General features: G+C 46.8%; 1 protein-coding gene across 1 annotated transcript; it reads left to right on the forward strand.

Moving 5' to 3' along the window:
- Positions 1–1,825: 1,825 nt before the first annotated feature.
- On the forward strand, positions 1,826–2,773 carry LOC102940134 (olfactory receptor 52R1). The gene has a single exon (XM_037889693.1). The coding sequence runs from the start codon at positions 1,826–1,828 to the stop codon at positions 2,771–2,773; it is 948 nt and encodes a 315-aa protein (XP_037745621.1).
- The last annotated feature ends 9,887 nt before the right edge of the window (positions 2,774–12,660 follow it).

Below are 12,660 nucleotides of genomic sequence, written 5' to 3' on the forward strand. Positions count from 1 at the left end.
AGTCTGTATTCACAAAAAGAAAAGGAGTACTTGTGGCACCTTAGAGACTAACCAATTTATTTCAGCATAAGCTTTTGTGAGCTACAGCTCACTTCATCGGATGCATTCAGTGGAAAATACAGTGGGGAGATTTATATACACAGAGAACATGAAAAAATGGGTGTTACCATACACACTGTAATGAGAGTGATCACTTAAGATGAGCTATTACCAGCAGGAGAGCGGGGTGGGGGGAAGAAAACCTTTTGTGGTGATAATCAAGGTGGGCCATTTCCAGCAGTTAACAAGAATTAATTTGAAAACTGGATACAATTAACTTAGGCTTGAATAGAGACTGGGAACAGATGAGTCATTACATAAAGTAAAACTATTTCCCCATGTTTATTCTCTCCCCCCCCCCCCGCACTGTTCCTCAGACATTCTTGTTAACTGCTGGAAATGGCCCACCTTGATTATCACTACAAAAGGTTTTCTCCCCCCCCACGCCCAATCCCGCTCTCCTGCTGGTAATAGCTCATCTTAAGTGATCACTCTCCTTACAGTGTGCATCTGATGAAGTGATCTGTAGCTCACGAAAGCTTATGCTCAAATAAATTGGCTAGTCTCTAAGGTGCCACAAGTACTCCTTTTCTTTCTGAGAAAATTCAAAGAGCACAGAGGAACCCCCTCTAGCCTTAGTTTCAAAGTTACAACAAAACAGGGAAAAATCTCCTTCTAGCAAAGGGAAAATTCACAAGTTGAGAAAACAAAGATAAACTAATACGCCTTGCCTGGCTGTTACTTACAAGTTTGAAATATGAGAGCCTTGTTCAGAAAGATTTGGAGAACATGGATTGACGTCCGGTCCCTCTTAATCCCAAGAACGAACGGCCACAGAAACAAAGAACCCAAAACAAAACCTCTTCCCCCACCCCAGATTTGAAAGTATGTTTTGTCCCTATTGGTTCCTTTGGTCATGTGCCTCCTTTCAAGGACATATCTGGTGAAGCACAAGTAACAATAAACAGAAGCGTTATTGTTAAGTACACATACAGTATTGAAAACGCTACATTAAAATACACTGCTGGTAAGACACCAATCACTTTCTGGTTGTCCCTTGACAAGCACACATGACGGCAAACAGTGTAAGGATGGTGAGTGTTCCCAGGTCTGGAGAACATCGTGCTTCAGAGAAAAGCAATGTGAAAGGAGTCACGGGGCACTTTTTAGGTGACAACTTTCTACAGTTTCCCAACCGTTTCCACAGGCAGGAGTCATTGTGACAGACATCTCTCTCCTGAAGGTAAGCAAGGAAGCAAGAATGTATCTAGTACATGCTTGTGGCTTCCACCCCGATCCCTATGATGCTCACCTCTGTGCAGCTTTACTCCTTGCCCAAGCAAGGAGCAGAATATCACAGGAAAGTGTCCCTCAATAGGGAAAGGAACAAAGCAGTTCTGCCAAGGATTGTGGAGTACCTGCAGGAACGTTTCCTAGAGATCTCTCTGGAGGAATCCTGTGAAATCTCTATGCATAGGAGTTACTGACACATTGAACATCAGAACACATGGAATTGGCATTAGTAGCACCATGTGTTCATAATTCGTTTCTCTGAATAATAGAAATGTCATTTTTTAGAATGTGAAGGGCGACCAATTTGCTTCACCCAAAACAACAGCCTCCAGTTGTGCTTGTAGTGTCTCATAGTAACACTGTCTCTCCATCCAGGCATTTGTACTGCGACCACCACCCTAGAGCCTGGGCACATACAGGAAGCCAGGGGGACGTACAGTACAGTCAGGAGACACTGTTCTGCCTCACAGTTGGACACCTTCTCCTCTACTCCATGTCAGATTCCAACACAACCCACCTCACCAATCCCTCCACCTTCATCCTCCAGGGCATTCCTGGCCTGGAGGCAGCCCATGTCTGGATCTCCATCCCCTTCTCCGCCATGTACGTCATAGCCGTCTTGGGGAACTTCACCATCCTGTTCATCGTGAAGAGGGAGCTGAGCCTCCATGGGCCCATGTACTATTTCCTCTGCATGCTGGCCGTCACCGACCTGGTCCTGTGCACATCCGTCATGCCCAAAATGCTGAGCATCTTCTGGTTCAATTCCAGGGAGATCGATTTCAGTGCCTGCCTCACCCAGCTGTACTTCATTCACTGCTTCTCGGCAGTGGAGTCTGGGATCTTTGTGGCCATGGCTCTGGATCGCTACGTGGCCATCTGCCATCCCCTGAGACATTCCACCATCCTGACAAACCCCATGGTGGCCAAAATTGGCCTGGCTGTGGTGCTGCGTGGTGGCATGCTCGCACTGCCCTATCCCTTCCTGGCGAGGCAATGGCCATATTGCAGAACCAACATCCTCCCCCAGCCATACTGCCTGCACATAACTGTGGTGAATCTGGCCTGTGCAGACACCCGTGTCAGTAGTTACTACGGATTCTTTGTGCTATTCTGTGTGACGGGTCTGGATGTGATTTTTATTGCCGGGTCCTATATCCACATCCTCAGGGCCATCTTCAACCTCTCCACAAAGGATGCCCGGATCAAGATTTTTGGGACCTGTGGATCCCATCTCTTTGTCATTTTAGCCTTTTACATCCCCGGACTCTTCATCTGCCTCATGTATCAGTTTGGCCAGAATGTGTCCCTGCATTTCGACATTCTCATTGCCAACATTTACCTCTTGATGGCCCCCATGCTAAACCCCATCATCTATGGGGTAAGGACCAAACAGATCAGGGGCAGGCTGCTCAGCCTCTACACTCATGGAGGGGACTAATGGTTTCTCCTCAGGCTCTGACTCTGAGATTGAGCGACGTGAAGAGCTGGCTGCTTATATGGTGCTGGACCCTCTTCCCTGAATCACTGACGGGACAGTCAAAGTGACATTTAATCATTTCATGGCCTTACTGTGCTGCGTCAGCGTGACAAACTGAGGAATTGGTCTGTGTACAATTTATTAATTCATAGGGTTCCCCCCTTACTAATTGCTGATAACTGGACCCCTGAGGCCCGATACCCTGCCCTGCCTATACCCGCAAGGCCCAGCCTCCTGTCCCACCTCTTCCCCAAAAGCCCCACCTCTGTTGCTCTCTCCTCTTATCCCCAGCCCTATCCACTCCTGGTTCATCTCCACCTGCCTCCCCACACCCCCAGCTGGGCTCCCTCTTCTCCGGGGCTGGGACAGAAACTGCTTCAGCCTGACAAGGAGCCTTCAGTGAGCGCAGCGAGGACACAGTGCTGGGGCAAAGGGACAGTGAGAAGTGGAGGGGGAAGCCAGGAAGCTGTATAAAAACAGCTGAGGTTGGGAGCAGTGTTGTGTTCCAGGCGGGCAGACTGTGCATCATACAGCTTGTGGGCCCTAAAGCTCAGCCACAGACTCCTGAGGGAAGAGACCATTGTGTGGCTTATTTCATTAGCTTTCGGCTCCCTGTTGTTCCTAATCCCTGGGGCCCTCCAATGAGGATGGGCTGGGAGTCCTTTGCCCGAAGCCAGGGCTTACGGCCAGGGCAAAAGATCAGCTTTGACGCTCGGTGGACAATAGCTGCGAGTGGTGGAAGGAGAAGCCCCTGTGTTAGTGGGTGAGGCTGGATGTTTAGAAGAGGCCAGGGTGGCTTTGGTAGCTCACAGGGAGGGAGATAAACAGCAAACCTTCCATTAGCCAGGTATTTACGCATTTACACACCACCTTCTCTGGAACTACCGGGCACCCGTTGCCCAGGGGCTGAAGCTGAGTCTAACATAAGCTCTGCAGGATGCTTTTCATCACTAAATCTAGAAGCTCTAATAACTGGGCAGCATTATCCCCATGTCATGGATGGATTGACCCACACAGCGATAACTGATTTACCCAAGGCCACACAGTGAGACGGTGGCAGAGCAGAGAATAGGAACCGGGAGTCCTCATCCTCCCTCCCCAGCACCATTCCTCTGGCCATGAACTGGCATTGCTCCTCTGGGCTATATTAGATGCAGTGATGCTATTTGTGTGGCGTGATCAGTGGAGTTGCCCTCTTTCTTAAATAGGAGGAATTTTTTAAGAAACAGCTAAAAACTACATCCACAAAAACAGTTTTCCAAACAGCTCAGTCTTCAGCCTCATCTTGCTTCTTTACCAGGGGCCACACGCTTCCTGGAAATGCTGCACGGTCACTGAGACCACTGATGTGCTGCAAGGAACCAAATCCATTCAGCGTGACTCGAAGGCCCTGATGAGGACCTTTAGATAGCAACAAACTAAGAATAATAAATAATAATCTCCATTTAATGCATGGAGAGGCTGTGCTCAAGGTCACCAAGGAAATCCATGGCAGAGCTGGGACTCTTCGCTCCCAGATCACTGGCCTCTGCGGATGCTTTATCTCTAGTTAAATGTACTGGGCCAAATCCACATCTCGTAAGTGGGTGTAGCCCCACTGAAATCAAGGGAGATCCCCTCACTATAGAAAGCAAGGGAGAGAGAGCACCAGGCCTCTGTGTTGCTGCAGAGACCTTATGGGCTAGGACTGAGCGAGACTAAACAAGGGATTGGCAGCTATGTTGCCATCTCAAGACACTTCCTTTCCTTCTGCCTCAGTTTCCCATCTGTAAAAGGGGGATACCTCCTGGAAGTAGTGATCAATAGTCTATGAATCACCTATCAACAGTAATCTCTGTGTCCGTGTCTTACCCTGCTTCAGTAGGACACAGCTGTGAATGCCAAATTCTAGACAAACTGCTGAGAAATAGGTCTAGAGAGGCTCAAGCTACTTCCCCCAAGCTCCCCAGCCTTTCTCCAGAACTGCTCTGTCCTGCCTTGGTCTGAAGCCTGGCCAGTGTAAGATTGTTAGCCAGTCCACCCCACCCTCCCTGTGGAGGGGATATACAGTAACCTTTGTAACCTGAGCTGAGATTTCCCAAGCACCTGAACCAAAACACACTGTTTCAGGTAAAATATAAAGCAAATGTATTCACTACAGAAGGTAGATTTGAAGTGAGAAACACAAATAAAAATAAAATACAAACTAAAGTTTATTTGCACCCAGTGGAACAGCTCCAGCTGAAGAGACAGAGTCCCACACAGAATAGCCCTTTGCGTATGCTCAGGTCACTCACATGGGATGTGGGAGACCTGTGTTTAAGTCCCTGCTCCAAATCAGGTGCAGGAGAGATTTTGGATCTGGTCTCCCACGTCTCTCTGGGGTCTTTCATGAGAAAGCGCTGTCCTGCCCTAAACACTTGTCTCCAGGAGAGGGCTCACATTCCTGTATTCAATTTTCCCACACCATTCACGATTTTATAAACCTCTCTCATATCCCCCCTTCATCATCTCTTTTCCAAGCTGAAAATTCCAAGTCTTTTTAGTCTCTCCTCATACCTATCATAGGGACCTTTTAAATTGCCCGGGCGGGCTGCAGCACTCCTACACATGCACGGGGTGGGACCAGAGGCGGCGAAGGCAGCCAGGCGGGCATGTGGAAGCCCTGGTCGTGTCAGAAGAGTGCATCCAGCAGTGTAGCCAGCAGCTCGCTGGGCACCAGCCACCACAGGTGCAGCACTGCCCAAATGTCAGGCAGACATTTCGAGAGGACCCATTGACTCTTCTGCCCTGGGCAGAACCATCCCTAGAGTACAGCGAATCGGGGTGACAGCTCCAGGCCCCGTGCTTTGGGGGGGACCCACGGGCCAGTGCGATTGGTCAGAGTGGTCAGTCCCAGAAGTGATAGGTCAGTCCCAGAAGTCCCGCTAGAGATGGCCCTGACCCTGGAGCCTGGAATTGTTATCAGTGGGGGTGGCATTGGTGCAATACATAGGGAACTGAGGTACACACAGTATTCATGCAAAAAAGTAAGACGCACATAGGCTCACATACAACATAACAAGGGAAACTGTCACAAATTCCATGCTCAAATAATAAGAATATAGCAGTAGGGATATACTACCAACCACCTGACCAGGACAGCGATAATGACCGTGAAATGCTCAGGGAGATTAGAGAGGCTATAAAAATAAAACACTCAATAATAATGGAGGATTTCAACTATCCATATATTGAATGGGTACATGTCACCTCAGGACGGGATGCAGAGACAAAGTGTCTTGACTCCTTAGATAATTAAATTATTTATTCTTGGAGTGGCTAGTCCTGGAACTCACCAGAGGAGATGCAGTTCTTAATTTACTCCTAAGTGGAGTACAGGATGTGGTCCAAGAGGTGAATAGAGCTGGACCGCTTAGTTATGGTGAGCATAATACAATTAAATTTAAAATTCCTGTGGTGGGGAAAACACCAGAGCAGCCCAACACAGTAGCATTTAGTTTCAAAAAGTGGGATCATACAAAAATGAGGACGTTAGTTAAACAGAAATTAAAAGCTACCGAGCCAAAAGCGAAATCCCTGAAAGCTGCATGGAAACTTTAAACGGCACCATAATAGAGGATCAACTTAAATGTACACCCCAAATTAAAAAGCATAGTAAAAGAACAAAAAAAAGTGCGAGTGTGGCTGTCAAGGTTCCTTTCCCACTCTGAACTCTAGGGTACAGATGTGGGGACCTGAATGAAAACCTCCTAAGCTTACTTTTACCAGCTTAGGTTAAAATTTCCCCAAGGTACAAACTATTTTACCCTTTGCCCTTGGACTTCCACTGCCACCATCAAACGTCTAACAGGGATATAATTTGGAAAGAGTCCATCTGGAAACATCTTTACCCCCAAAATCCTCCCCAGCGTTACACCCCCTTTCCTGGGGAAGGTTTGATAAAAATCCTCACCAATTTGAGTAGGTGAACACAGACCCAAACCCTTGGATCTTAAGAACAATGAAAAACCAATCAGTTTCTTAAAGAAAAATTTAATAGAAGAAAAAGTAAAAAGAATCACCTCTGTAAAATCAGGATGGTAAATACCTTACAGGGTAATTAGATTGAAAACATAGAGAATCCCTCTAGGCAAAACCTTAAGTTACAAAAAGACACAAAAGCAGGAATCTACATTCCATTCAGCACAGCTTATTTTCTCAGCCATTTAAACAAACAGAATCTAACGCATCTCTAGCTACATTACTTACTAAGTTCTAAGACTCCATTCCTGTTCTGTTCCCGGCAAAAGCATCTCCCAGACAGAGCAAGGCTTTGTTTCTCCCCCCCTCCACCTTTGAAAGTATCTTGTTTCCTCATTGGTCATTTTGGTCAGGTACCAGTGAGGTTATCCTAGCTTCTTAACCCGTTACAGGTGAAAGGGTTTTTCCTCTGTCTAGGAGGGATTTTAAAGGTGTGTACCCTTCCCTTTATATTTATGACAGTGGCAAAACAACCAAGTAAAAGAAGCAGTGCGAGGAAAAAGGAATCCTTTAAACCGTGGAAGTTTAATCCTATTGAGGAAAATAGAAAGGAGCATCAACGCTGCCAAGTAAAGTGCAAAAATATAATTAGGAAGGTCAAAAATGAATTTGAAGGACAGCTAGTCAAAGACTCAAAAAGAAATAGCAATATATATATATATTTATATTTTATATTATATATATATATATATATATATATATTTTTTTTTTAAGTCCATCAGAAGCAGGAAGCCTGCTAAACAACCAGTGGGGCCACTGGACGATCGAGTTGCTAAAGGTGCACTCAAGGACAAGAAGGCCATTGCAGAGAAACTAAATGAATTCTCTGCATCAGTCTTCATGGCTGAGGATGTGGAGGAGATTCACAAACTTGAGCCACTCTTTTTAGGTGGCAAATCTGAGGAACTGTCACAGAGTCAGGTGTCATTAGAGGTGGTATTGGAACAAATTGATAAATTAAACATTAATATTTGACCAGGACCAGATGGGATTCACCCAAGAGTTCTGGAGGAGCTCAAATGTTAAACTGCAGGACTACTAAATCTCATCTGTAACCTATCATTTAAATTAGCTTCTGTACCAAATGACTGGAGGATACCTAATGTGACACCAGTTTTAAAAAAGGGCTCCAGAGGTGACCCTGGCAACTACAAGCCAGTAAGCCTCACTTCAGTACCAGGCAAATTAGTTGAAACTATCGTAAAGAACAAAATTGTCAGATGCATAGATGAACATATTTTTTCGGAAGAATCAGCATGGTTTTTGTAAAGAGAAATGAGGCCTCACCAATCAACTAGAATTCTCCAAGGGGGTCGACAAGCATATGCACAAGAATGATCTATGGATATAGTTGTGATAAATGAAGGGAGGGGTTAGCTCCCTTTTTATGGACCACCCAGCAAGGTAGTTAGCTATAAAATCCCTCTTAGTAGCTGTTCTCTACTTGCTATACCAGTAAAGGGTTAAAAAGTCCATGCGTAAAGGGAGGGAGGGAACACCTGCCCAAAAGAGCCAATGGGAAGGCTAGAACTTATTAAAATTGGGAAGAAACTTCCCCTTTGTCAATCTGTTGTTCTCCCGGACAGCAGGGACAGGGCTGGAACTATACTGTTAAAAGCTTTGGGCCAGGTATGAAAATCATCAGATCATACTTAGAAACTACACACTTGAAACCCCAGATATGTAAGTAGATCAGGAAATATCAAGGAAGATGCAATTAGGTTTATCTCTTATTATGGTTTGTGGAATTCTCTGTGCTAACCCCAGGTGCTGTTGTTTTCCTTGTAACCTTTAAACTGGACCTCAAGAAGCTATCTTGATGCTTAATCCCTGTAATTGTTTTATTTAAAAAAAAAAAAAAACTAGGAAAAAGCCTAAGTTACAGATGTATTTTCTTAACAACGGGTTCCCTATAAAGAGTTCTGATGTAAGGGATGTGCCCCACTCTGTATTTTTTGTACCAACAGGGTTCCCATATGTCCATATTTTCCCAGGAGGAATTTTTAAAATTTAAACATTCCTCCCGGACGGCGATTTAAGAACTAACAGGCCTGACCTGTCCGGGGAAATACGTGTGTGTGTTAACCCTGCCGAAAGTTCTTTCTGTGCAGGGCTACTGCCTTGGGAACTGCAGGGCACCAGTGGACGTGGGGCCAGCTGCAGACAGGGGCATGGGGTAGGGCTAGCTGGAGGCGGGGGTGCGGGGCTGGCTGGAGGCAAGGGGGTGCAGGGCTGGCTGGAGGCAAGGGGGTGGCTGCGGGCAGGGCAGGAGGTGTGGGAGCGGCTGGAAGCGGGGGCTGGCTGCGGGCAGGGTGGTGGGTGCTCACGGGGAGAGCGGCTCGGAGCAGCCCAGGCCCAGCAGAGCTGCCAGGGACCCACCAGGCAGCAGCAGGAGCCCCGGGCCAGGGGAGCAGCCGCAGCACCAGGGCTGGTGCCCAGGGCCAGGGGGCAGCCCACGTGTCTCCTGCAGCTCAGCGCCCCCGGTGGCCGGAGGAGGAATTACATCACTTCCCGGCCAGAGCCCAGCAAAGCCTCTGCGCCGCCTGCAGGGAAGCGGGTTAACAACCGCTTCTAAAACTGCTTCAGATTTAACAACCGGTTCACGCAAAGCGGTGCAAACCAGCTCCAGCTCACCACTGCCTAAGAGGTTTCTGTACATGTTTAATTAGCTGGTTGCAACAGATGATTTCCTTTGTTTTCTTCCTCAGCTCATTCCTGGAGGGGCGGGGGTGAAAGGGCTTGAGGGTACCCCACAGGAAGGAATTCCCAAGTGCGCCTTCCTGGGTTTTCAAAGGGGTTTTTGCTCTTGGTTGGTGGCAGCATCTACCCATTAAAGGTCAGAAAAAAGCTGTAACCTTGGTAGTTTAATACAAGCCTGGAGTGGCCAGTATTAATTTCTAGAATCGTTGCAGGCCCCCGCCTTCTGCACTTGATGTGCCAGAGTGGGGAATCAGCCTTGACAGCTTGTAACACCTTTGCCTGTTTCCCACTTTCCCATCAATCTTTTATTTTGTTTACATATTCCACATTACTCATTCCAGCACCCCACTTAGGATTCCCAAATTTCACACTATATATTTCAGGGGTATTCTGAAATTGTTTCAAAATTATTTCTTTTGAATTTATAATAATCTAAAGCAACCTCAATTGGCAATTTATTAAACATATCCAGAGCTTTACCAGTTAACTTTGCAACTAAAGTGTGCATATACTGGTTATCAGGAATCTTATGAATCACACACAGTCTCTCATAGATAAATTAGTATTCAGCAATATCACCTGCCTCATTGTATGCCAGACAAATCAGCTAATTAAAAAACATGTACACAAAACTCTTAGGACACCAGAAATCCAATCCTGTTCTTAAAAAAGGTAAATTTTATTAAAAACAAAAAGAAAGAACATACATCTAGAACTTAGCCTTTTGCTCAATTTAAAAAACACACTTACAAAAAAACAATCAAGAATAACCTTCTTGAGGTCCAGCATAAAGGTTACAAACAAAACAAAAGCATTTGGGGTTAGCACAGAGGAGTCCACTAGCCATAAGAAATAAACAGAAATAAATCTAATTGCAACTTTCTAAATGTAAGCACGGGAATAGCCCCGCTATGGGGGGGAACTTTCCTGGCTTGTGCACTATCCCGGTGAAGTGGGCTAGCAAAAGGATCTGAGTCCTCGCTCCCACTTCCTTTACCCAGTGGCCTCCCGGCCCTTGAGGACTCCCCTTCCACTCTCCTGTCTGGCAGAGTCCTCGTAACCCCAACAAGGCTGGGCCCAGGATTCCTGGGGGGGCTCGACACCTAACCCTGCTGTGGTCACCTCTGACAGGGGCTAGGGTTTCCCCACTCCGGGGTACTCTCTCTGCACTGGGCACTTCTCTGACCCACTGACCATTACATACAATTGAAAGCAAATGCAAGTTATTTAATCAACAATTAATTTTTAAAAAAAGAATAAGGGGAAATGGGAAAGGTTAAAGGAAACACATCACCCCGCTCTGTGGCAGAGAACATCACAAACAGTGTCTCTGCAATGCCAGGGCAGTTCACAGTCTGTTCCTTGTAAGTCCCAGGCCTCCTGCTCAGGCCCTGGCTGTGCTGTAGGGATGCTGTGAGTTTGACACTCGCTCTGGTGGTGGCCACAGGCCTTAAGTGGTGAATCATAGAATATTAGGCTTGGAAGGGACCTCAGGAGGTCATCTAGTCCAATCCCCCGCTCAAAGCAGGAGCAATCCTCAATCAAATCATCCCAGCCAGGGCTTTGTCAAGCCTGACCTTAAAAACTTCTAAGGAAGGGGATTCCACCACCTCCCTAGGTAACGCATTCCAGTGTTTCACCACCCTCCTAGTGAAAAAGTGTTTCCTAATATCCAACCTAAACCTCCCCCACTGCAACTTGAGACCATTACTCCTTGTTCTGTCATCTGCTACCACTGAGAACAGTCTAGGTCCATCCTCCTTGGAACCCCCTTTCAGGTAGTTGAAAGCAGCTATCAAATCCCCCCTCATTCTTCTCTTCCGCAGACTAAACATCCCCAGTTCCCTCAGCCTCTCGTCACAAGTCATGTGTTCCAGACCCCTAATCATTTTTGTTGCCCTCCGCTGGACTCTTTCCAATTTTTCTACATCCTTTTTGTAGTGTGGGGCCCAAAACTGGACACAGTACTCCAGATGAGGCCTCACCAATGTTGAATAGAGGGGAACAATCATGTCCCTCGATCTGCTGGCAATGCCCCTACTTATACTTCCCAAAATGCCATTGGCCTTCTTGGCAACAAGGGCAAACTGTTGACTCATATCCAGCTTCTCCTCCACTGTAACCCCTAGGTCCTTTTCTGCAGAACTGCTGCCTAGCCATTCGGTCCCTAGTTTGTAGCGGTGCATGGGATTCTTCCATCCTAAGTGCAGGACTCTGCATTTCTCCTTGTTGAACCTCATCAGATTTCTTTTGGCCCAATCCTCCAATTTGTCTAGGTCCCTCTGTATCCTATCTCTACCCTCCAGCGTATCTACCTCTCCTCCCAGTTTAGTGTCATCTGCAAACATGCTGAGGGTGCAATCCACACCATCCTCCAGATCATTTATGAAGATATTGAACAAAAGCGGCCCCAGGACCGACCCTTGGGGCACTCCACTTGACACCGGCTGCCAACTAGACATGGAGCCGTTGATCACTACCCGTTGAGCCCGACAATCTAGCCAACTTTCTACCCACCTTGTAGTGCATCCATCCAGCCCATACTTCTTTAACTTGCTGGCAAGAATACTGTGGGAGACAGTGTCAAAAGCTTTACTAAAGTCAAGGAACAACACGTCCACTGCTTTCCCTTCATCCGCAGAACCAGTTATCTTGTCATAGAAGGTAATTAGATTAGTCAGGCATGACTTGCCCTTGGTGAATCCATGCTGACTGTTCCTGATCACTTTCCTCTCCTCTAAGTACTTCAGAATTGATTCCTTGAGGACCTGCTCCATGATTTTTCCAGGGAGTGAGGTGAGGCTGACTGGCCTGTAGTTTCCCAGATCCTCCTTCTTCCCTTTTCTAAAGATGGGCACTACATTAGCCTTTTTCCAGTCGTCCGGGACTTCCCTGGATCGCTATGAGTTTTCAAAGATAATGGCCAATGGCTCTGCAATCACATCCGCCAACTCCTTTAGCACTCTTGGATGCAACGCATTTGGCCCCATGGACTTGTGCACGTCCAGCTTTTCTAAATAGTCCCGAACCACTTCTTTCTCCACAGAGGGCTGGTCACCTCCTCCCCATGTTGTGCTGCCCAGTGCAGCAGTCTGGGAGCTGACCTTGTTCTTGAAGACAGAGGCAAAAAAAACATTGAGTACATT

This window comes from Chelonia mydas, chromosome 1 (assembly GCF_015237465.2).
Source record: "Chelonia mydas isolate rCheMyd1 chromosome 1, rCheMyd1.pri.v2, whole genome shotgun sequence".
Classification (NCBI taxonomy): Eukaryota; Metazoa; Chordata; order Testudines; family Cheloniidae; genus Chelonia; species Chelonia mydas.